Here is a 26740-nt window from a genome sequence, read left to right on the forward strand (position 1 = left end):
GGTTCCATATAAGGAACTTCTGGCAGAAGCAGAGGCAGTCGCCACTGGTGGGGTTCAGGAGGCCTTCAGATGGACTGTTCACTCAGCTGATAAGGCCTCAAGCAATGACCAGCCTGTTGTTTCGCAGTGCACGGCTGTTGCACAGACAGGAATGCTGACATCTTCTGAGGTGGGAGCTGTCTTCCAGGCCCATAGTGAACATGAGTCCAGGGTGTGGCCACATGCTCTCCTTCTGCCCCAGTGCTCTCAGACTGTGCTTACGCCAAACCAGTCTGACTCTCAACCCTTCTCGCGTGATGACCTAGTGGGACACCAGCGGCGTGATGATGTGCTGTGCAGAGTGATCTCCTATGTGGAAAGGGGACAGAGACCCTCGAGGAGGGAGCGGGCAAGTGAACCGGTTGATACGAAGAGATTTCTAAGGGCTTGGGACAAGTTAACTGTGAGAGATGGTGTGCTGTATCGAGTCTCCAAGAATCCAATCTCAAAGACAAAGACTTATCTGTATGTTGTGGGTGGCTGTAGCTCAGGTGGCAGAGCAGGTCAGCCACTAATCAGAAGGTCGGTGGTTCGATCCCAGGCTGCACCCTGGCTGCATGCCAAATATCCTTGGGCAAGATACTAACCCCGTGTTTGCCTACTGGTGGTGGTCAGAGGGCCCGGTGGCGCCTGTGTCCGGCAGCCTCGCCTCTGTCAGTGCGCCCCAGGGCAACTGTGGCTACAATGTAGCTTGCTATCGCCAGTGTGTGAATGTGTGTGTGAATGGGTGGATGACTGAATGTAGTGTAAAGCGCTTTGGGGTCCTATGGACTAGAAAAGCGCTATACAAATGCAGGCCATTTACCATTTGTTCCGCCAACCTTGCGGCTCGCTGTACTGAAAGGCGTCCATGATGAAGCCGTTCACCAGGAACAACAACGAACACTTAATCTGGCCAGGCATAGATTCTACTGGCCTGGTATGGCCAAACATGTGTCAGAGTATGTACGGTGCTGCAGAACGTGTGTTGTTAGCAAGTCGCCTGAGCCAGAGGCGAGAGCACCTTTGGAGAATATCAGAACATCAGAGCCTCTTGAACTGGTCTGCATAGATTTTTGGTCTGCGGAGGATTCGGCGAACAAATCAGTGGATGTGCTTGTGGTCACAGACCACTTTACTAAGATTGATAGCTCAGGCCTTTCTATGCCCCAGTCTGCTAAGGCGGTGGCACACCAACTCTGGCATAACTACTTCTGCATCTACGGCTTTCCGAAACGCCTTCACTCAGATCAGGGAGCTAATTTTGAGAGTGTGCTCATTGCCGAGCTATTGAATGTGGCAGGTGTCCAGAAGTCTCACACGACCCCATACCATCCGATGGGAAACGGCTCCTGCGAGAGGATGAACCGTACCTTGGGCAACATGATTCGTGCATTACCCCCAAGAGCCAAGCAAAGGTGGCCTGATGCACTGAAAGCTCTCACATTCGCCTATAACTGCACAGTCCATGAGACAACTGGCTATGCGCCATTTCTGCTGATGTTTGGCAGAGTGCCAAGACTGCCGATTGATGTGATCTTTGGCTCTGTTATTGAGCACCAAGACATCATGAACTATGATCGATATGTCCAGACATTGAGGAGGGACCTCAAAGAGGCCATGGATTTGGCGCAGGAGGTGGCACGCAAAAATTTGAAGCGTCACACGGACCTCTACAACCGGAAGGTGCGGGGAGCCCCAGTAGCGATTGGTGATCGCGTCCTTTTGGCCAACAAAAAGGGACGTGGCAAAAGAAAACTTGCTGATCGCTGGGAGAGTGTTGTCTATACAGTTTTTGACAAAAATGATGAGAGTCACACCTTTAAGCTGATGGATGATTCCACAGGGCAAGTGAAAGTTGTGCATCGCAACCTGATAATGCCAGTGAACTTCCTTCTTCTCAGTGGTGCTTCAGTTCAGGATGATGGAGATGAGCTTTCTGAGTCTGGCTCGCTGATGGTTGGATGCGACGGAGAAGCTGTCTGCAACTCATCAGTGGGCACGGCTGAATACAGGACGACAGCTTGGGTGTCTGACTTACCGTCTGCAGTGTCCAGCGACTCGCTGATGACAGAGGTTACTCGACCAGAAGGCAGCATGGTGGATCAAGAGCTTTCCTGTACCAGTGTTCCCCCTGTTGACACTGAGGAGCAGGTAGATGCCACCTCTGGTGGTCAACATTCTGACCTGCTTATGTCTGTGGCCCCAGTTGCAGCCTCCTCTGTTTTGGAGTTTGCAGCCATTACTGACAGCGACCAGGACAATGAAGCTGCTATTGAGGGTCATGTCTCGACCACAGTTGTTCCGCCCAACGCAGACTCGATTGATGTTAACAGGGTGGTGGGGACTCGTGCTAGATCGAGTGGGAGACGGTTACTTAAGCCTGTTTCCAGGTTGATTGAAATGATGCATCAGAGACCTGTTAAAGTTTAAATATTGTTGATGATGGTGAGTTGATTCTATTGTTGTTGAAGTGGGACTTTGATCTTTAGAATTGAAACTGATTATTTGTCGTTGATTTTTCTGTGTCAGAGTGGCGTACAGTTATGATGTGATGAAATATGTAACTGGCATATTTTGTTCTTTTTTTGGAAGGGGTCTGGCCAACTTCTTCTTCTACTTCCTTTGGGGATAGTCCTCTGACTGAATTTTCTTTGTGACTGTACGACCTGGTATTACTGAGCAGATTTATCACATGTTGGTAGCTGTGGATTAGCTATTGGATTTTTTTTTTTTAAATCTTGTTCTTTTTTTTTTTTTGAGGATTATTGGGTTTTTGTCCTCTGTGTTATGGTGACTGTGGTGTACCTGTTTTTTTTTTAAGGGTGTTTTTTTTGTTTGTGGTGTTTGTTTATTTGAGTGTGCAAGTGGAATTCAGCAGGGGGGAATGTAACAGTGTTTATGTGGTATTATTCCACTTGCCACAAATGTCAGTGTAATGGGGAAACAGCGCCCCCCCCTCTCGGTGTGGCTGGTTAGGTGAGGCTGGCTGCAGTAATCGCTGCCAGTCTGCCGTAGCCATACGAGAGGTGAGTTGTATTGTTCCACACACGATATAGCTAAGTAGTACAGACACATAAAACATGTTTGATTAGCTGATGGGCACCGAGTGTAATAAGTGCTTAGTGGACACATGTCCAACACCAATTTTATGTACTTTTCATTTGTTTATTAATGTGTGAAACTATATGCTAAAGCGGAATGCTAATGAGATGTTCTGCCGTAGTGTGCTGTGCAGAGTGGTGTGTGGCGAGCCAGTGCACTGATAATACACCGTTGTTTCCATTCAGGTACATCACTTGTTGTTGCTGTTATTTTATTGTATATTAGAAATTGTAATATGGCTGCAGTAGTCGCTGCCAGTCTGCCGTAGCCATACGAGAATGTGCTGTGCGGAGTGGTGTGTGGCGAGCCTGTGCACTGATAATACACCGTTGTTTCCATTCAGGAAATAAAGTGGCAACGATCGATCAGAGACTCCTTGTCTTCTTAAAAACACAACACAACGCAGAGTCAAGGAGTCTGTTTGGGCCGAACTGTTGCAGCGGTATGAAGCAGAAACCGGTTACACAGACACATAAGTACAATATGTCAGGAAGGTGTACCTGCTGACTGATACAGTGCTTGAGCCACTATAAAACCCAACAGTGGTTCTCAGGAAACAACTCCTTTTACTTTGAATCTTTAGGTCCTTTGTTACGTTTGTTACTTTGTTATGTTCCCATTTGAAGTTTAAACTTTTGAAATGTTTCATTTTATTTACATTTTTAGTGCATTATTTCTTTCTTTTTGACCCATTCGTGGTAGCTGGGTAATATGAATTTGGAGCTCTCTGAAGAGTGAACAGGCTTCTTTCTGAACAGTTTGGGGTTGACTCAACACTGTACGAGTAAGTCTAAATAACCGAAATGGACACAAATCAAGATAAATGATAAGAGAAAAAATGTTCAATTCATTAAATACAGAACAAATAGGCTGCTGACTGAGCCAACCTCAGCCTCTTAATTGTGGACCTCATCCTTTGTCATTCTCGACACATATCTTGCAAGGCCTTTCTCCTAAAATCTCTCTTTAGCATTGCTGTTTCTTGAACATGTGTGCATACACACAACCTAATGTATTATTATATTTTGTTTTGCTTTGTTCTCCTTTCGTCCCTCTTTTGCAAATGCTGGATTTTGGACTAAACAATTCAATTACCGTAGTTTTCGGGTCATATGCCGCTACTTTTTTCCCCACGCTGTGAACACTGCGGCTTATACTGATGTGCGGCTAATGCATATTTTTTTTCTTGCGGCCAAAAACATTTTGCCTGGTAACAGTAGACCAATAAAATTTCTAAGTAGTATATATACGGTATATATTTTTACTGGTTGTTAAGAGACGTTGTAATGTTGTTTGTGCACTGTTCCGTAAAAAAAACATAAGCAACGTAATTTGTGTGTTGCTGATACGTACGTATACTTAAAGGTAGCCGTGTAACAGGCGCTGTTCGAAGAAAAAAAAGCATTTGCAGTATGTGTTTTTGTATGTTACCTTAACATTTATGTTACCATGTTTATGTTACCTTACGGATTCAATTAAACGTTAAAAATCCTCACGTGTAATACCTCTGTGTAAATATCTTATATTACAATTGAAACGCATACGGCTTAAAATCCGGTGCGGCCTGTTCAAGTACAAAATTGATTTTCTTTCTAAAATTAGAGCATGCGGCTTTTAATCAGGTGCGCTCTGTAGTCCGGGATTTACGGTAAATGTTATTTATACAGCACCTAATCACACCAACAGTCGCCTCAAGGTGCTTTACGTTGTAAGGTAGAACCTACAATAATACATACAGAGAAAAAAAACAACTATAATATGACCCCCTATGAGCAAGCACAGCGGGAAGGAAAAACTCCCTTTCAAAAGGAAGAAACCTGCCGCGTCCGGTTGGGATGAAAGAAGGAAGACAGGAAAAACAGATTTGTACACACACATACTTCATTTTACAGTTTAATGTAAACACACTGATGGCTGCTTAATTTACCTGGAAATGGAAACACTGAGCTGACAGCCCGACTCCTCCTCCCATCACTTTGACTGAGGCCTGCTCACTCTTCTCCCCTCCACTGCTTGTAGTTTCACATACTATCCTACACAACAGAGTCACAGAACTGTCACAAAGGGAGTATGGTACATAAAAGAACGGTGTACACACAGGTGTGCCCCTGACTTGCCTTGAGGAGACTTCATATCTGCTGTGGATCACATTGCAAGGAACACCTGCCACTGTGACTGAGCCCTGGATGTCTTCGGCTCTCTGACCAAGGTTGGAGCCTGAAATGGTCACCACTGTCCCTCCCTCGACGGGACCGGATACTGGGTCCAGCTGTAACACAAGAGCAAACTGAATATTGTGCATGATCAAAACTGATATGTCTCAGTGGCCAAGTTAGGAGGATAGAAATGAGGGACCAGCGGGGACATAAGGATGTACTCATGGTATGATTGACCCATATGTACTGGTTCCTCAGCTGGAGTTACTATCATTTACTTCTACATCTGATTAGCTCACAGTGAATCCCTGAGCATAGAAAAAGAACTAATGTCACCATAAAGCAAAACAGAGTGACATTGTAATGAATTAAAACTTCTTTTTTTTTATCTCCTTGTAGTCTTTTGTTATTTCCTGAAGCAAGAATTGTTGCTGGGGGTGGCAGGGCAAAGATAGGGGAAACACGCTCTAAACTTTACCAGTATGCCAGCATGAACTGTGTGAAAAGCAGAAGGTGAGCATGCACATATTCGCATGAGCAACATAACAACAACAATAAAAGTGGGGCTCATCAGACTGTTGGATATATGTGGGGGGTTTTAACGTCAGTTGTTATCTTGTATATTATTTTGAATGTAAATAGAAGAAATGAAATGATGAGGGTTTGGAGTCCGCTTTAATGCACAGGTGTTGTGAGCAAGCACCTCTCAACATACTGTGAGGAACGTAGATATTTGCCTTTAATGGCATAAAATGATAAGATTATGACACAGTAAATTTGTTTCTCTAGGCATCTGCTGAAGGTGGACATTATCTGTGTGCTCACCTTAAATCTGATTTCAACTTTGATTGTATGATAAAAAATCAAAACATATGAGACACATGTTATTATTCCCCCTCAGCAAATCACAATTTTTCAGTAGTGGAGAGGTCTGCATTTCCGTGTGATCCTGGGAGCCATTGTTTCTGGGGCATTAGCCACTCTTATGGTCTCCCACTGGCAAAACGAGCGATTCGGAAAACACAAATGAAGAGGAAGATTTGCAGCTCAACCACCTTGCCCGGAAGCAAGAAAATGGGAACCTTTCCTGGAACCCAGCTTGGGAAGGGGAACTTGAAGGCAAGTGTCTGCTGATCAGGCCTGTGTCCATAGGGCTTAATCAGGCATGCTTGAAAATATAACATAGATCATGCACCTTCCACATCAGGTGGAGGTTCATATATAAGTCATATTTCATGGTGATGAAATATAGGTAATGACTGAAAGAGTGCGGTCATGAATACAAGCAGATAAAATGAGATCAAATGGGCTAAGCCTCAGAGGTAGGGTGAGGAGTTGGAGTAGAGCCATTGCTCCTCCATATCGAAAGCAGCCAGTTTGGGTGGTTTCAGCATCTGGTTTGCATGCCAATGGTCTGGTTCTTCTACAGCGCTTTTCTACTCTACCCGAGCACTCAAAGCTCTTTATATAACTAATTCATTCATCCAATCACTTTTTCTAAGCTGTTAAGTGCTTATTCAGTGGTTAGTCTTTTGTGATACACAGTCATATTTACATTATTTGTAAAGTACGAATGATTTGCTTTGGTACCTGGTCAAATTTAAGCTCTCCTCTGTCTGCAGCAAAACTCGCAGGCAGCAGCTTCTCCCCCCTCGCTCACATGCATGCGCAAGTGCTGTGCTCAGTCACCTAGTGCCTGAGCTCAGATCATACCAAAATTAGGGGGAATTTATGACTGTGCACTATTTGTTTTGAATATTGTGTGTAGTTTTTGTTTTATACAGTTGTCAATAAGGCATCTAACTATGAAACAAATTACACTCCAAAAGACTCCGGGCTTCTGAAAAAATGACCCAGGCTTAAGCCCAGTAAGCCACCCCCCCGCGCTCCGCCGATGGTTGACTCCAAATCTCCGAACACTATGTCGATCTGAGAAAGCAAGACCAAGACAGCGAGACAAAGACAAGACCAAGACCAAAGTCCGTCGAGACCAAGACAAGACCAAGACCACGTAAAAGTGGTCTCGAGACATCCAACTCTAGAACTGTGTCCATAGAACAGTTCATTCTAAGATCCCCCAGGAAGAACTGGAAAGTGTGGCTGGAAGCCTGGTTAGCCTGCTGCCATCACAATCCAGCTTCAGATAAGTAGAAAACAATGAATTTACATTGTCAGTTATGTTAGTTTTATGTTAAATGAGAGTTAACAATGCCCCATGTGTGACGAAAAACTTTTTGGTTTTCCTTTCAGCCCTACTTAATGAAAGTGAGTAAAGTATTGGAAAGAAGGTAGAAATATCTTACAAAGTGGATGACTGGTGCTGGGCAGGTGTGCTTGATCTCATCGGTGCAGGAGTCTTGGTACACACAGTGAGAACTGCTGGCCCCACCACACCAAACGCAGCCATACTTGGGGTCAGCTGTGCGACACCGGCTGCAGTCTGACCGCCCCACCGAACAATTGAACAGAGTCACTGAAGCAAGAGAGGGTATAAAGTAAACAGAGAGCACTATAGTAGTAAATATGAAATGAATGCACTATACACAAAACTATTGTACTCTAAACAACAGTTGTCTATAGTGCAACTATGCACAGCTATGCAAACCCACCATACAGATCCTCAGCGCTGTCAATGAGGAAGTTGTTTTTTCTCCTCACATTGATTGTGGTTGGGTACTCCTCCAGCGAGACCGAGTACACATACTGAAACAAGACGAGCAGTCAAAAAGAATAATGTGTACAAGGTCGTGTGATGCAAACCATGTGTACAGCTGTTACAGCGTACGTCCAGTTATCTGGTTGAGAGCTAATGAAGCTCACTGATGCAAAAACAGGCTTCGTTCAGCACATGTCCCTCGTTTATTGGTGTAACATAGGACTAGTTGTAATGTTGGCTGTGCTAAACAGGTTATCATTAATAAATAAGTATTTATAAATCATCATTTAAAGGCAGCTTTTTATTGAAACTGGTGTACAAACACACACAGGACGTTTACTCAGTTACACTGAGACAGACAATCAGAGTAGTTATCAGTCTTTCAGACTTGCAGTAATCTGACCTGATGCGGTTGGCAGGTGATAAAGAAGACTGATGGCTTTGCAGTATCCGGCTGCACTGAGGCATCCACTACCACTGACTTATTCTCAATGTCCAGTACACACTCGTAGTTTAAATCTTCATCCTGAATGTACAGAGTGGACCCACAAATACATTCCAAAATAAACACATTATTAACTTATGTGTCCTGGTATCAACACAAAAGAGTTTCTAAAAGTGTTTTTGACTGACAAAGTGAAACAAATCTCAATTTTAAAATATGTAACAGAGAATATATGTTGAGATTTAAGGATGAGACAAACCTGAAACAGGTTTAGGTATTGTCCCACCAGAGTGATCTTCCGCTCAACATTGACAGGGAGAAGAGGAGAATCCTGAACTTTCTCGACACACGGGCATTCCTGAGGACACGGCAAAATCATTTACACATACAGACAATACAGCCATTTATAGACCTGCACATGCATCCTGCCCTCAACGTTTAATGTTACGCAGGCACCTGCTCATTTCTTTTTTCTTTCACTGAACATCTATAAGAACTAAAATCTTCAGGGTTAATAAAATCCTAATTAATTCTCCAGCTCTGGACATTTTTGTTTGTTTGTTTATTTTTTAAAGTTCATATTTTTACTCTGATTTGGACAAATTTGATATAGGCAATGGGTAAAAGGTAGTTTGGGACAAGCCACATTCTACTTCCATCCACCAAACTAAGAACAACCCCACTAAACTGTCCATTTAAAAAATAAGATGGTGCCCTTACTATAGATAATGATGTATATTATGGATAAGAATTCTTCTGTTCATCTTTGAAATACAAGCTGTCAAAGAAAAGTAAATCCCATAAAAAACGTTGCTGTCCTAGAAAAAATGCAAACAAAATATAAAACTAAGAGAAACAAAAAGACGATAACCAGCACAAAGACATGTCCCACAATGTAGCATAAGATGTATGAGTAAAGCACAGGGACGGACGCTTAGCTTGTAGCACTGTAATATCATGCTAGTGCTCAACAAGTTAACAGCTATGATATGATGATAGACAATCCACTGAACCTCAAAAAAATTCCAGTAATGTCAGTCATTGCTGGTTTGGCACCTTTTGCAAACCACCTAGAGTAAAGCTTTAAACCTAAACTTGGGGTGGCTGTAGCTCAGGCGGTAGAGCAGGTCACCTACTAACTGGAAGGTTGGTAGTTCGATCCTAGTCTGTTAGGAAGAACTTAGAAAAAAGTGCTTGTGCGAATGGGTGAATGCGCAAGTTGCGTACTCAAGATAGAGTAGAAAAGCACTATATAAGAACTATTTGCTTACCTAGCCTTATTAAAGGGTATTTTTTGTAGATGCAATTTGAGTTTTTTGTTTTTTGTATTTATTTATTTACACACACACACACACACACACACACACACACACACACCTTTCTAACCAAGCTAGCTACAGTTGGCTGACAGCTCTTTCTTCAAAATCTCCTTTTGGTAGTAAAAATGCTAATATTGAGGCTTTAATAGACAGAAATCAGTGAGTACGAGCAACTTAAGCTGTCTGTTCAGCTAAGCAAACTGCCAGATACATGTAGCTTCACAGTGCATGGCACTGATTTTTTTTACCTGTCAACAGGAGACAAATAAGCCTATTCCCCTAAATGTATATTTAGGGGATTTAAGTGGTTCCTCTTGGTGACTTGTGACAGTAGTTCTTTTTCTGGCTTTGGCACTCACCAGAAAATAAGAGTCAATTGTAGAATCAGATTGGGAGTTCTCTCCAGAATCAAAGCTGAGGTCAATATCTGTTTCAGGTGATTGTGTCAATACAAATGTCGGAATGACAGATGAACTTGTTGAGACCACCTCACTCTCTGGGTTCGTCGACCTGTTCAGCCACAGTGGTGAGTCATTCTCTTGAGTTTTGGAATCTCTTGGGTCTGATAAAAGGGTTACTTCGCTGGAAGCGCTCATGCTCATTTCAGAGGAAGATCCACCAGATGGTTCAAAAGAATGAGAGTCTGTTTGGTGACTAGTGCTGCTGGGTAATGGAGTGACTGTGTGTCTTTGTGTGATATTTAAGCTATCAGTGAGCTGATCCTTTGAAAAACCTCTGGTAGGTTCATCAGTACCCTTTGTTGTTCTTCCCACATCGAAGCCAATGGTGGTGACCTCAGTGTGCTCCGTAGAGGTCCTGACAGAGGGAGAAGTTGTAGGGAGGCCAATAGGTGTGATGGATTCAGCATTGGGGGTTGTTGGTGGCATTACTTTGATTGTAGTGGTGGGGACAGCTGTAGTGGTGGGAGCAGATGTCTTTGTGGGTGGTGGCTGTGTTGTTGCAGTAGTTGTTGTTGTAGCAGTCGGGACAGTAGGAGGTGGAGGGGTCAGTTTTCTGCTGGGTGTTGGTGTGGTGGGGGTTGGAGGTTTGAACTTGACGATGAGGAAACACAAGTGAATAAGCAAAGGGGGGAGGGGGAGGGGAAGGGAAAAGAAGCATGGGGAAGACAAATTAGGATAAAACAGAAGGTGAAAGCAAAAAAAAACATTAAGGAGTAACTTATGAGTAACATAAAAACATTCATGGTAAACCAAAAAATAGAACAGGGACAGTAAATAAAAAAATAAACAGAACTACAACAAACAACAGAAAATGCATGCAAAAATTGGTATGTGTGGTGCGAAAAGCAGTATGATAAATGCTCATAAAACAAACAACACTCTTAGGCTATCCGTTTCCCCTTATAGAATCTATATGCACAGCACAGTTAAAAGCCCTCTCTGTGTCGTGCAGACTCACATTTTGGTTGTAGATAGTCACTCCTTCGGTGCAGACATGTTTATGTGTGCAGACATGCTGGTGGATACACCAGTTACACCCCCAACGACTGCTGATACACCCTTGGCATCTGGGAGAGAACACAGCAATGTTAAAAAAACATGATCGCAATCTCTGAAAGGGCTGTTATGACAACAATCAGACTCTTTCACACAACCCAACGCTACATTACACTTACTATACAAACAAAGAAAATAATCATTGTAACTGAAACATATAAAAATTATTATGAATTTTTCCAAGCAATTCCTATGGAAATATCGGGTTAGGGCTATTTCTGTGACCGTGCAGACTTCACTGAAAAATTTCTGTTACAATGCACCAACTAAACAAGTGGCCCAGGTGGTGGACTTCAAAGAAGTATACCAGGAATAGCTACTTAGCCATAGTGTGTCCAGTTGTCCATGTCCGTATCCACAACAGGGTTAATTAAGCCAAAGTGCTAACAATTGAGACTCAGACACCTAATGTGCAAACAGGCATTCTTACTGCAGTAACAAGCTGAAAACACCTTACTAGCATCTAATGCATTTCGCCAAATTAGATTTAATAATGTGAGTGTGTGTACGCATGTGTCTTGGTTAGAGAGGTACTCACGGCCTGCGTCCAGACAGCTGCTGCACCAAGCTGCAGTTGTAGAAGGTGAATTCTGTCTCTGCTACCGTGACATTTATGAAGCGCAGCGATAAGGTAACCATTACAAACTCTGCAACAAGTAAGCCAGGACACGTTAGCTTCAAGTTGACTGATCAATAAATCAAAAATGTGCACGGAGTAACTACATACAAATTCTTTGAAATTCTCAGTGAGCGACTGGAGGACACTATTTGAGGGCAGCCTCAACTTTGCTTTTACAAAGAGAATAGTAAGTAAAACCTGAATATATGTCATGTATCTTTGTCATCTGACACTAGCTATTGTTTGCACTTTAGAAGGAAGTAGCTTTCACATTGCCACTTAGAAACAAATACATGCAAGTTGTGAATCAGTCCAAAAACACTCCAGCCACTATTTACAACAGTTACATGAGTGGATGCAACACCCACCATCTCCATGGCTAATGGGGGGCAGACTGCTGGCATCAGGGGTGGAACATATCACACCAGCAGTAGTGAGCAAAGCCGGTGTTTCTGTATACTGGAAGAAGCAAGAATAGGCCTCGCCTTGTTTTAGACTGGGTAGGCCTTCTACTGACACTGTAATCTACATAGGAAAGGACAGTATGAAGAAAGAAAGGAGGAAAAGAGACAAAGAGGGCATTTCATTAAAGTAAATGATTACTTTTTAACTCTACCCACTGAGGGTTTAATTCAAGAACTGGAAACAACAACGTAATCTTGTGCTTCGATCTGCTGCCCCTTTCCCCCTGTATTACATCAGTTTCCTCTCCACGGCTGATATTGTAGAGGCTGAGGTGTTGGATACTGAGACACTGCTGTGTCTGGTTGAAACTCCACAACCAGTGACCCTGCTCAGATCCTCGCTGGCACTCCCACCGCTGACCACAGCTGAATAATGTTACATGTAAGAAAATCGAATAAGATCAGAAAAGAGAATCATGGCCACAGTAAAGATGCATTTACATCTCCCTATATCTTAAAGGAAAATTAATATGATAATAATAATAATACATTTCTTACCGTCCCTCCAGGACACACCAGCCACAATAGGGGTCTCTGGCAGACAGACAGGACTGACAGTCTAAGTGATCCCCACATTCTGCCACTGGACGTTTCTCTACCTGAAATGAAGAAAGAAAGAAGAAGTAAGGCTAAACTAGTGAGGTGATTAAAGTAGATAACAATGGCACTAATGTCCTATGAATCCTATGAAGTCTTTAAAGTGAACCAATCTTTTTTTATATATAAAATCTTCAGCTTCAAATAAAGCAAAAATTGTTCATATGTGAACATGGATAATCATGAGTAAGTCAATAATCTTGTGGTAAAATGTGAATGCTTTTTATAGGCATATGGCTTTACAAAGATTTTAACTTGCATCAGAGTCCCTGGGAACTCATCAAACTGGCAACCACAATGTAATAACTTGGACTTGATAATTGGTTTATTGCATTACTGTGGCAAATACTGAAGAGGTTGTCTTTGGTTTTTAATGTGATAATTGCTTTGCTTTAGTGAAAATGGAAATAAAGACAAATTATGGCAAAATGACATAAAAACAATTCTTAAATATTTAGTTAGCTATACATGTAATCTTTAGCTAGCTAGTTTGAATGTTATACTCAATATTTGTTTCAGCTTGTAATGACAGTTTTATTGTGTTTATATTTCCTTTTTATTCACATCAGACTACTAAAGATGGCTAAGTTGCTCATTACAAAATAAATCTGCCATACTTACCGACACGTACGAAGCGAGATATTTAATCTCTAGCTCTCTAATCTTAGCTTCACATTTAACTATGTTTGTCTCAGTAACTATAATAACAGTGTTATGGCCCTTTGTGTGTCCTGTTTCTTCAAGCCAGACCAATATGAGTCAGTAGCTAGCTCGGCTGACTAGCTAACAAATATTTACACTGGCTGCTCGCCTACAAACATCTACTGGACATTTAATTGAGTTCAATCCACTTTCAGTTTTATTTATATAGCAACAAATCACAACAACAGCTGCCTCAAAGCACTTTATATTGTAAGTTAATGACCCTACAATAATACAGCTAAACTTAATCTAACTAGAAATTCAAGCACTAAAGATAGGTAACAAAAAGTAATACTATTTATTGACGCAAGGCTGATGCTGTACTGTGTGTTTTTATTTATGTACTTTTTTAACTTAATGCAGAAAAAGAAGCTTGGATTTAGGAATGCTAATGCTATCTTTGTCACACATTACTATGAAAAAGAAACTTTAGGAAGTAGGAGCTCTCCTATTTACATATTGTCTTTTATCCCTTTTATTGTTGGCATTGGTTAACCACATAATTTTTTTTCTAACTACCATAAACTGAACTTCACTTTTTGCATGCAAATATACCAGCAGTCTCTTGACAAATGCAATGTATATGAGGAAACTGGAACTGCCTCACATGTGTATGCTAAATGTAACTTCTGCTGCGCTACATTCAGGTGCTCCGTGGTGTCGGACTGACACAATCAATTTTGTGTATAGACTTGCAGTTTCCCCAAGTCCATTTATCAGCATCTATAGCTACCCACACACACTCTGTAGGGAGTGTGCCAACACAATGGAGGCCACTTTCTCTGATCAATACCATTGTTAAAAGCGACTTTACACCTCCTGCAGACTGTTGTACAACTCACAGTGGGGTTAGTGACTTTTGACCTCAACAGCCAGCTGGCCTCAGTGTTTTCTTTTACTCTTTGGCTTATATTCTGTTATCCTCTTTTATTAGTGAGAGAGAAACAGCTTGAGGAAGACGCAAAGCCTGAAAAACTCTGACAAACAATAAATAGTGTTGACGATGGATTACAATCCATGTTCAGTCTTGTGTATGGAGACATCTGGTTGAGTGGTTGAATGGGGATACTCAGTCAAAAAAAACCAAAAAAACAAACCCTGCAGCTGTTGAATATTTGGACTTAAAATATGGGAAACCTAAAACTATCCTAAAGTGTTTATAATTCATTGTAAACTTACCGTGGTTTTGGTCATGATGTAGATATGTCCTCCATTCTGATCCAACAAAAGGTCACTGTTAATGGGAGAGTTGGGGTGGATCGTTGTGTTCTCGTATACCTCCACAGTGCCATCTCGGCCAAGATAAACCTGGACGTTTATAGCAGAAAAGCACAAGACATAGAATTCGTGGTATACATGACGTAGCAAATATCAGTCCAACTCAATTTGAATTTCCAGGACAGAAAGGATGAGCGTGATCTATTCCCCTCACTGCAGGACTAAACTGAGACAGGCAAAAAAATAAAAGACAAACGAATACCTTCTTCAGCGTACAACTCAAACACAAATCAAATCAGACTTGCAAAGGAGCGCAGTAGAAGTGGGCATGAATGTGATTATCACACAGTCAAATCTAATATGAAGTACAGGAAGACACCTCTGGCTTAAGCAATTCCCAGGCATTCAAACTCTCATGTTACTTCATGTTAATGAGATCACTGTGGACAGAATGGAGAATCAGTTATCCCATTAAGAGGATGCACTCAACACATAATGGCATGGGAAGCTGCTTTGTAATGCTCTGTGACTTTGGAACATTAAAGAGATGTGTCCATCATAGAAACTTTTTTTAAGCTGAAAATGGCAGGCCATCTCCTGGAAACAGCTAGCTATGAGCAACAACCTGACTCTAGCCTACTGCTCCTTAACAGTAAATCAATGTTCCTCCATTATTTGTCATTTTACTATTGCTGGGATTAAAAAAACCCACTTCCAGGATAGCGACCAACACCATCCCGTTTTGACTTTTATTTTGAAACTTCTGACATAAACCAATTCAGGAACACCACTGCTCTTCCACTTGCTCATTCAAAACAAGGAAGTTAACCATCAAGACGTCCAGGTGACTTGTATCTCCACCACGCTAATGCTTCTTTAAGGTATTAAGTGGCAATCATCAGGCCTGAAAAACAAAGCCAATACTTAATTGCCCAGAGCAGCATCTAATGCGCACTGAAGGCTGTCTCTGAAAGCAAGTCAATCTCCAAAGAGCTCCATGTCAAAATATCCAACATCCATCTTTAAAGTGTCTATACCTAATTTTCCCCCTTCTGACACCAATAAGGGAGATGTTTTTTCGTAATCACTCACCCATTTGTTAATACTTAAAATTAGGGCTGTGTAGCCAACACCTGTCTGATGGGACTCACTTATCTCAGCTATTTCGTTCACTGAACTGGACCTTTTGACCGTGTTTGTGGTGGATCGTTATTAATGGAATTATCTGACAAATATCACGGCCCTCTGTGTGATGCAACCTTTCCAAGATGCTTTGGCTCCACTTTAGTGAAATTCTAGTCTTTTAGCACCAATTAATAGGTGTCTGTGTCTGTCTATTGCAGTAGACAGCTGTAGTCAGCCCTCAAAAATATGTTCACTTGTGGCTCTAAAAACCAAGCCAGCAAAGAAATCACAGACACTGTTTCTTATTTTGCACTTTTGCACATATTCAACTCTGTATATTTTATATATTTTATTATTATTATTATTATTTTATTTTATTTTTTTACTATTTAATTTGTAAAAATGTGTATACACACACACACACACACACACACACACACACACACACGTAGGAAAATATTTAGTATACACATCCAGAAATGCATACACTATTATATATTGTACATATATTTATTAGTTTCAGGTTGGCCATTCTTGTATTTTGCTCGTTTGTGTTGTTGTGTTTGCACATCTCTGTTGCTTGTGGGGCTCGCACACAAGAATTTCACTCGCATGTGCTGTGCCAGTGTGCCTGCACATGTGATGTGACAATAAAAAGTGATTTGATTTGATTTGATTAAAAATGTCATTATTCATTCAGAATTATACATCCACTAGCCCATCGTCTTCATAAGATAGTTTGTACAGTGAGTCCTTTCCTAATTCTGCGACAAGTTTTCATACCCTGAGACTGTTATTTACTCATTCAGCAACACAATCCTTATAAATTGTCTGAAAGGAGAGACTATAAGCCAAATTAAGCACCAACTGTCAGCAGAATTTAAAGAATTCTGAATCTACAGTCATGAAAAAAAATGTACCCACTCTTCACACACCTATAACTTAATAACAAATAATCTAGTCTTAAAATTAAATGAACAACCCCAAAGAAGCCTTAGGTGAGAGGTGAAATCTATTCAAGAAATTGATACAAGTCCATTGACCTTTTTTACACGCTCCTTAGACAATCTGTTTGGACAACAACACGTATTATTATTTTTAAAAAGTGTTGTTTGACAACCTAAGCACACCTTTACTCCTTCTGTAGGAAATAAGAGGGTAAGTAGCAGGCAGGTGCTCCTAATCAAATGCACATTAATGAATCATTAGCAAGTGTGAGCATCTCTATAAAAGCAGAGGTTTCAGCAGTTTGCCTGTCTGAAGAATTTATGTGTGTGGGTAACACACTGCTAAGGAGAAAAGACATTGACGATGATCTTAGAGAAGCAATTGTTGCTCCCATCAATGTGGGAAGGGTCATAAGGTCCTTTACAGACAAGGTCAGATTGTTCATTGCTCAGGCAAACTGCAAGGAGCCAGAGAGCTTCATCTCAGACTATACAGGTAAATGTTGAAGTTCTTAACAGCATAATTAAAAAACTGAACAAATATGGCTTATTTGGAAGAATTGCCGCAACAAAGCCTCTTCTCTCTAAAAAGAACACGATAGCACGGCGTAGATTAGATTTGCAAAGTTGCAAATTTTATAAACAGAATAAATATAATTACAACCTGCGTGGATGAAAAGTACTGTACTTCCTGCACTCGAGTTCCTACATGTTCAGTGTGGTTTTTGTACCAGTTAAACAAGGAAGCAGTAAGATGGTCGTTGTTATGTTTTCCATTTTATGCTTCCATCCATAATGCTCGCGTAAGCCAAACAACCTCCAGCTCTAGCTCCACAGTTAATGTACCAATGTAAGAGCAGTATCGATTGTTTTATTGAAACCTTGGTGTGAAAACAAATATGCGCAGTTAGGCAAATGCAGAAATGGTCTTTTAATTCCAACAAAGCAACGCAGGTAAAGCCTGCTGACTACAACCACAAAAATCAAGTCAGTTACACCAATTACAGACCATCAACATATTACTGCAGTATTACATTTAAAGTGGGTCACCAGTTGTCAACCTCTTTCCTCTGAAACACAAACACGCGCTCAAATGGAGTCCCATATCTGGATGCTGTGGAATTTGTCCTGCTGTGATACGCTAATCCTGTTACAATAGCTTTTTTCAGATGACTACGTTGAGTGCAGCTTTGATCTGCTACCTAAAAGTACTAAGTCTGGCTCTGTGTCTCACTCTCTCTAGTTGACACAAGAACACACACACACAAACAGAGCAAAACAGGTTGTGTCTACAATCCTCTTATCTTGATCCCTTCATGTAACTATCACATCTATGCAGATGTTGTTCAGAAGGTAGAAGCGTTCTCTTTTCTTGTTTTGTTTTGTACAGAAGAGCTGAAAACATCACTTAGACTTTGATAAAAAGTCTAAGTGATGTTAGAAATCTACTCTGGACGAAACTTTCCAACAAAAACCCCCCCAAAATAAGACCCTGTCTCCAACATGTTGCAGTGTGCAGAAGAAAAAGCAAACCCGTTAAGCGTGGGATCACAAAGGTATGCTAGCCTGTGTTTGTTGGAACACTGTGAATGCTGGAATGATAGGAATCTTCCAGGCCGGAGTCACACAGTGATGTAGAAGTATATGGGAACTGGCGTGGACTTGGATTAAATATCTTTGAAATTGGATTTGTGTGTTTCAGGGTGTTTTATGTGGTGTAAGGTGTGTTTTGCTGAGATGTGAATCATAGACAAGTTAGAGCACAAAGGCAGGCCTGCGTGGACACAGATCCAGTTAATCCCTGACACTTATGTGAGCGCGATGAATGAAAAATTAGACCACCGGGTTAATAAGAAACTGGTAGAAATATTTCCATGAGTCAGGGGTTTCTCCCTGCCTCCCACTCTGCGCACCAGGGGAGGCTCTCCAAGGTCACACAGAAACAAAAACTAAAAGTCTGAGCTACCTTATGAAGGGTCCCTTTGGAGTCTCCCAGGAATGCGATGCTATGTCCATCCCTGACACTGACTGCCACGGCGGTGAGACGGGCAGATGAGGTGTGCCATGCAGGTTTAGCTTTCAGCGGTTCCCTGTTTGCCATTGGACTTGGGGTGTGGTCGGAGCCGCAGGGATATGCCTTCAGGGTATTCTAAAACATGTGACGGGATAGAGAGTTTGTCTTGCTGGTTCATCTTCAAATAAACACAACAGAGACTTTTATTGCTACAATTTCAAGCTACATTTAAATTTTTATATCACATTTCAAATACAGCTATTATTTTTCCCTTGTTGTTTTAAGTCATGCCAAACATCTAAAGCTTTAGAGCAAATAAGTTTATATTCCCACTGTTGCCTCAGAGCCTCTGAATCCTCTTAATACATCGTAAGAGGATTGCACCATAGATTAAAGCAGACTCATTCAGAGACATGGTCTCTCCTTTCCTTTGGCTTTGCAAAGCAACCACTCCAAATTCCGCTTTTCCACTAAGTCTCCAAGCTCTGCTTCTAGATAATTGGCCCTGGAGGAGGAGGAGGAGGAGGAGTGGGTAGAATGAGAGATCTTTTTTTAGTTTGCTCAGTTTGTTTATTAAGAAAATAATGATAACGTTTCATCATTGCTAGGAGGGGAACTTCATGATTTAATACAACTTTATCTTCCCCATTCATCTATTTCCTTACTTTCATTTCCTCCTCTTTTGCACTATATTCCACAGGCTTTCTCTTCACGTCTCTGTTTCTTCCCCTCTCTCCCTTTCTATTTTCTTCTGCCCGTGGCTTTCAAAAGAAGACTCGTCCTTCCTTGTCAGAGCTCATTAAGCAGTTTCACATATGATTCAGGGGTAGTTTGGTTTATTGATCCCTAACGATCCCATTAAATGCTTCTGTGGGCTGGCAGGACCTGAGCAGTTTGCAGGGCAGTGGAGAGGGTCTCTGAATGGCTGCAGCTGGGCAGAGCTACTCCTGGGGCTTTAGAGACCTTAGGGTTTTTTTTAACAAGGACCTCATTACTTCACTTTCATCCATCCATTATATGTAGTCACTACTTCTTCTTGTTACTACACTTAATCTTACCAGTCCTGTCATTCTTCGTTACATGGTTGTATCTGTTTTGGCTTCCGCTGAACACTTACATCAAATTAGTCGATATAGCTGAGGTATGGGTCGACATCAGGGAATAAGTCCTTATGATAGAGAGTTTTAATGTATCTACTGTGAGGCTTTCCTGCTATAACTAGCACAAAGCATTAAGGATGTTCTCTCTCAGCAATCTGAAAGGTTCACATGAGCATGCAAAGGCTCAAAAAAAATATTTGTTTTCACGGGAAAGATCAACATCAAAAGCAGGTCAGCGCTTAATCCCCAAAACATTTACTCCTGTATTCTTACCACGGGCAGGTTGGCACAGCTGGACTTGACCTCATATTCTATGTAGGCCTCTCCTGTTCCCTCCCCCCGCCCATCTTTGGTGTAGCAGAGGTCACGGGTTGAGTTGATGTATCTGTCCAGCTCGTGTAGAGAGAAAATGCACAGAGCTGACTCATGTGAGGGATTGTCGTTTGTGGGGCTGGTGCTGGTGGAAAAGACTCCTAGCAGATCCTCACCCTGCAGACCCGGCCCGTGTCCCACCTGTTCCAACAAAGGCACAGAAAAAGGGTCAGCGTAACCCTGATGAACACTTATTCTTCAGCATACTTGTCACACTTACATGTTTCAGATCATCAAAATAATTGTAATATTAGACAAAGTTAACTGAAGGAAATACAAAGCACAATTTTAAATGTTGATTCTAGTTATTTAAGGGAAATAAATGGGGGTCACCAAAAATATTGGGGTGGCAATTCTATCACTAATAAATAAAATGGTTAAAATAAAATGGTTGTGATGCAATGTGAAGAACCAACAAGATATCAGGCACAAGTGTTCATAATGTTTTGACTCAATACCTGGGCTGCCTGGAGCAGATTGTAACTCCTAGGTGAATGGGACTGTGATAGGCAGACAAGAGGAATTTCCACATACGAATAGTAGGAAGTGTCTTCCATGCACACTCTGGCGACATATGTCCGGTAGTCCCTTGATGGTGACTTGATGTCACGGCGGTAAAATAAGAAGTACACGTACGTGCCCCGTGTGAACGCTGTCACAAAATGATGATCATACTCCGAAAGACGCCCAGCCACAGCTAGTTTAGCTGTCTCTTCATAGGAAAAGATGGGTTTTAATGAAAGGTGGCGTGTGGAGATGGGTGGGTGGCTGGCGGTATAGCCCCGACCAACATACATCACAGTTCTATCTCCGCCACTTGGCCGCACTACCAAACCAACTGTTGACACTGATGGATCATTGGCTGCAACATACTGGGTATCCACAGGCCTCTCGGTAGAGAACAAAACCTCTCTGACTGACCTCAGGCTACGTTTCTGGCAGGTGCCCTGGTGCACACTGCCACATGTGATCAACTCCAATGCTTTAGGATCCACCAGCAGTAATTTGTTGTGATTACTGGTTCTTCTGGCTTGGGGACAATTTGTGTCAGTGACTGGGGGCAGGCATTCTTTGCTGTCGATTACAGGTCCAGTGCTCTCTTCTTGCTCCAACCGCAGTCCATCTAAGCCATCCAGTTGGAAAAGGTGGTCCCTGGCCCCCACGTACACAGTCCCCGCAGAGGGGTCGGGGTGGAGCACCAGGTGCTGGAACTCAGTGTCATTACGGGAAAAACGGGGGTAGGAATGACCATAGACAGTGGCAAAAATGGTGAGGATGAACAGTAAGACCAGGGTGGAGTTCCCATGTAGCATGGCAAACACTCTGAGGATGGGAAAAAAGGGTTAAAGGCTTGCACTAGCGTATATTTAAGATTGAACATCAGCATTTAATAAGGCTAAAAGCTGCTTCCATATAGCTAAGGAAAGTGCAACTTAAGAGTTTTATAGAGCTTAGGTTTAACATCAGAAATATTACGTGTTGAAAACCTCTTAAGAATTTAAGCTAGCAAGAAAATGCTCTTTTTTCTAACTAATGCTGATTATTCCAAGCATGCACACAGTTTAACTAAATGCCTTCAAGTAATATCCTGTACCTTTCTTATGACAGTTGCCGAACATGACCAAAGCCAACACCAAACGGACCCACTAGCAGGTATTATGTCTGAAACAGGATATTCCTCTTTGCCACACTAATAGAAATGGGCTCTGTATTATTATGTGTCATTCCCCCTATTTATACCATTACCTGTATACATTAATATAAAGCTAGAACAGCAAATGAACTATTTATTTATCTTTGAGTGATATCTGCCCAACTGAAATTTGTATGAACAAATTGATTTGGGTCCACTGGGTGCAGACAGGTTATTAACATCTGACAGCACATTTTTGGTTTTAGCCTTTTTAAAATGGTGCTTTGTTCAGAAAAATGGGATCTCACCATTTATGTTCTCTGTTCAGCTGAAGAAATTCTTCACCTTATCATCCAGAATTATATCCCCATCCTTTCATCTGTCTGGACAGCAGCAACACATGGGATATCCAATCTGCACACAAAGCAGGAAAAGAATGGCAAATTCATGACATACAGAAGCAAGATTTAAGGTGACTCTTATTCCCCCTCTTGAAAATGTCATAGCACCAGCGTGTAAGATTACTTGCATAGCGTTTAACTCTGTCGCTGTGCAGAGTGCATTTAATGGAATCGAAACGCCAGCAGCCACAGTATCCCTTACCATTGGAAACATTCAAAACAACTCCTATCATTTCCCATTTCCACAGCCATCACTCAACACCTCTGAGGAAAGTGGTGTATGGACACTGAGAGCTTTCACATTACAGATAAAACTCCTTCAATTATTGAACAGGTTCCCCAGACCTTTCACTGACCCTGGAAAGGGTCATATAGAATTAAACAACTCCTCTGTACAATAGTGCCTCTTTCCACCTTTTTTTTTTTTTTATCCTAAAGGGAGAGTTTATGTTCATGATAGCTACTATAAACACATCTAGTCTTAACAAAACATCAATAATTTGAAGCCTCGTAACAAAAAAAAATTTAAACACTAAAAATGTATAGATTCTAATACACAAGTATAAGCCCTAAACCAGGGATATGAAGAATACTGAAACTGAGCACTGGCAAGTATTACTTCTGGCCAAACACACAGCATAATGACAGACTCTGAAAAATACGAGTATGGTATTAAAAAAAATGCAATTTTGTGCAGCATTACCTTGAAGTGCAAATAGATTTCTAAGAGATTAGACATGCAGTGCCATCTCACCTAACTGTCTACCCCCTGGGGCTGCAATCAGGACAAAGACAAGGGAGGTGGGAGGGGAGGGGAATCTCTGGGAATGGGTGTGGATCTGTGCGCATCTCTGCATAACCAGAGGCCATCCAGGAGCAGGTGCGTGTGTGTGGTAAGTGAGTGAGTGTGTCTCAAGGCCTCCTCTTTACTTATTCATGAGCAGAATAAGAAGTATTATAAGGAATAACCTCCACGCCCACTGTCAAAGGATTTGCGTCCGGTTTATGATGCACTATACACTAATACTATACACTGTGTGTGAGAAGCCAACGAGTACACTCTATTAAACAGGGCTCAAAATCGTACAGACATGGGAGGAATAGTCTTCATGAAATATGCATATAAAACAAACAAATTCTCATGTTTTATTGATTCACACTGCCTACAGCCCTCACATCCATGTTGTTTTCAATCAGGTAAGCAGCAATCCTAAAAGTAAAAGGCAATGTGACCAATGGGCGACGTCAGGAGTCCAACAGTTTTTGGCTACTGAATGAATGGTTCTCAAATAGAACTGTCCAGTATGACCAGTGTCACTGTTTGGTGTTCATGCATGTGACGGATTTTCTCAAACATCTGAAACAGAAACTACAAGAAACTGTGGATCATTTTCCCAAATCATCTGTGTTGTCATAACCTCACACACATCTTGCAAAATGAAATACCGCACTTGAAACTATGATCGCGTCCACTGAAACAACACGCATTGCTATCATATGCTTACATAAACACTGACGTGATGCATTCAAAACACTTCCATCAAAAGTGTTCATGTATGTTTTGGCTTCGTGAGACCATGTTACAAATGAAAGCGCATTTCCTTTTTTAATTTAATGGTGAAGTGTAATGTTTTTTTTTGTCCTGAAATAACATTAACAACACTACATGTATACTACTCAAGAAAAAGAAAATTGAAAGGAACACTTTTAAATCAGAATATACAGGGTGGGCCATTTATATGGATACACCGTAATAAAATGGGAATGGTTGGTGATATTGAAGTCCTGTTTGTGGCACATTAGTATATGTGAGGGGCCAAACTCCTCAAGATGGGTGGTGACCATGGTGGCCATTTAGAAGTCAGCCGTTTTTTGTTTTTTTGGGGGTTTTTTTTTTCTTTCTTCTTCTCTGTTTGGTTGTGTTGTTTTATGCTATTTTTGATAAACAAATAAAAATTGTATATCAAAAAAAAAAAAAAAAGAAGTCAGCCATCTTGGATACAACTTTTTCAATAGGAAGAGGGCCATGTGACACATCAAACTTATTGGTAATGTCACAAGAAAAACAATGGTGGGCTTGGTTTCAACTTAACTTTATTCTTTCATGAGTTATTTACAAGTTTCTCTTTGTTCACAGCCATTGACATGTCGAAGAGGTTAACACGTAAGGAGCGGATCAAAATTGTGTTGATATCTGGTGATACCGGGTCATTGCAGCAGATTTCAATGCAAAACACCCTACGGGACCACCCATCTCCCATGCTACAGTTAACAAACTGCTTGCTAAGTTTCGTGAAACTGGTTCAGTGTTGGATTTGCCAAAATGTGGACGCAAGAAAACTGTCACTAATGAAGAAACATCAGTGGGTGTCCTAGCTTCATTCAGCAAGAGCCCACAGCGTAGCACTCACCGCATGTCACTGGAGAGTGGCATTAGTCGAACATCTCTTCGGTAAATATATTAGCTACTCACAAATGGCACCCTTACAAACTCCAGCTACTGCAGCACAGAATTTGCAGAATGGGCAAAACAAAAATTGGAACAGGACCCTCAGTTCACGCAGAATATTTTGTTCAGTGATGAGGCAAACTTTTATGTGAATGGTGAAGAAAAACAAACAAAACCACCGCTATTGGTCTGACATTAACCCACATTGGATGGATCCCTCCAAGACTGTTGGAACAACAAAAGTGATGGTTTGGTGTGGTATATGGGGTACAACGATAGTGGGTCCATTCTTCATGGAAACCTCAAGGTCATTGGACATTTGAAATTGCTACACGATGATGTGTTTCCCTCTTTATGCACTGAAGCTGGCACATTCCAGCAAGATGGTGCACCACCACATTATGGGTGCCAGGTCCGAGCATTCCTAGATGAACAGTTACCTGGAAAGTGGATTGGTCGTCGTGGGTCCATTGAATGGCCCCCAAGGTCTCCCAATCTGACACCCTTAGACTTTTATCTTTGTGGTCATCTGAAGGCAATTGTCTATGGTTTGAAGATACGAGATGTGCAGCACCTGAAACTACGGATACTGGATGCCTGTGCTGGCATTTCTCCTGCAGTGTTATCAGTGTGTGAAGAGTGGGAGAAGAGGGTTGCATTGACAATCCAACACAATGGGCAGCACATTGAACACATTTTATAAGTGGTCAGAAACTTGTAAATAACTCATGAAAGAATAAAGTTATGTTGAAACCAAGCACACCATTGTTTTTCTTGTGACATTACCAATAAGTCTGATGTGTCACATGGCCCTCTTCCTATTGAAAAAATAAAAGTTGTATCCAAGATGGCCGACTTCTAAATGGCCACCATGGTCACCACCCATCTTGAGGAGTTTACCCCCTCACATATACTAATGTGCCACAAACAGGACTTCAATATCACCAACCATTCCCATTTTATTACAGTGTATCCATATAAATGGCCCACCCTGTAGATTTAAGTCAGCTAAACTTGTGAGATACTGATCTGGTCAGGTAAGTAGCAGAGGGGGTTGTTTCAGCTGCTTTGGTGTTATTGAAATTAACAAGAAATGCACTAGAGGGGCAACAATGAGACAATCCCCAAAACAGAAATGCTTTTACACATGGATGCCTCTGATATTTTATTGACTGTTTTCTCACTACCAGCAGCATGAGGCAATACCTGGACCCTACAGAGGTTGCACAGGTAGTCCAACTCCTCCAGGATGGCACATCAATAAACATGTCATTGCCATAAGGTTTGCTATGTCTCAGTGTCAAAAGCATGGAGGAGATTCCAGGAGACATGCAGTTACTCTAGGAGAGCTGGACAGGGTTGTAGAAGATCTTTAACGCATCAACAAGAATGGTATCTGGTCCTTTGTGCAAGGAGGAACAGGATGAGCACTGCCAAGGATGTAAAAATGACCTCCAGCAGGACACTGAGGGTGGCCTGAGACCCCGACCTCCTCTAGTGGGTGCTGTGCTCAGTGTGAACGGCTATGCCTGGCTTCATGAGCATGAACTTAATACATGCTCAATGGTCGCATAAAGCATAAGTCATAAAGAGTCATAGCACAGTAATAAAGTTGACTTTAAGACTTCTCCTTATAACTTCATAGGTAAGGTTTGCCAACATTGGCTAACACTAGCTGTCTTTTGCTATTGCCTGTACTAAATCAGCTATAACATAAAAAATTACTTTGAGGAAGCTTCGAAATTTAGTTTTTTGGGGGGGTTTATATTTGTTTACGTATGAATGGGATTTCATCTGTAAGAGAACGGTTGTTGTCACTGAAAGTCTCGCATTAGGATCATAGAAACACTGCGGTGCTCAGACTAAAAGGGGTTTGTTTTTAT

General features: G+C 41.6%; 2 protein-coding genes across 3 annotated transcripts in view; one reads left to right on the forward strand and one right to left on the reverse strand.

Moving 5' to 3' along the window:
- The window catches only part of LOC309697331 (uncharacterized protein), a 521790-nt gene that overhangs the window by 443248 nt on the left and 51802 nt on the right, over positions 1-26740 (forward strand). The gene's annotated exons all lie outside the window — the stretch shown is intronic.
- plxnb1a (plexin b1a) overlaps positions 1-26740 on the reverse strand; it is an 88148-nt gene that overhangs the window by 26591 nt on the left and 34817 nt on the right. The window contains exons 2-18 of one of the 2 annotated variants that reach the window (XM_082519164.1): positions 22353-22421; positions 20833-21697; positions 20276-20515; positions 18855-19037; positions 14778-14906; positions 12798-12898; positions 12533-12665; positions 12204-12360; positions 11755-11863; positions 11119-11227; positions 10059-10751; positions 8640-8738; positions 8339-8461; positions 7889-7982; positions 7583-7752; positions 5241-5392; positions 5051-5156 (exon numbers count right to left, since the gene is read on the reverse strand). In XM_082519164.1, the coding sequence (XP_082375290.1) occupies positions 5051-5156; positions 5241-5392; positions 7583-7752; positions 7889-7982; positions 8339-8461; positions 8640-8738; positions 10059-10751; positions 11119-11227; positions 11755-11863; positions 12204-12360; positions 12533-12665; positions 12798-12898; positions 14778-14906; positions 18855-19037; positions 20276-20515; positions 20833-21697; positions 22353-22360 (3471 nt within the window). In that variant the 5' untranslated portion in view covers positions 22361-22421. The remainder of the gene's footprint in view (positions 1-5050; positions 5157-5240; positions 5393-7582; positions 7753-7888; positions 7983-8338; positions 8462-8639; positions 8739-10058; positions 10752-11118; positions 11228-11754; positions 11864-12203; positions 12361-12532; positions 12666-12797; positions 12899-14777; positions 14907-18854; positions 19038-20275; positions 20516-20832; positions 21698-22352; positions 22422-26740) is intronic. The other variant, XM_082519165.1, reaches the window with a different exon arrangement.

This window comes from Aulonocara stuartgranti (genome assembly GCF_965226115.1).
Source record: "Aulonocara stuartgranti genome assembly, chromosome: 20".
Classification (NCBI taxonomy): Eukaryota; Metazoa; Chordata; class Actinopteri; order Cichliformes; family Cichlidae; genus Aulonocara; species Aulonocara stuartgranti.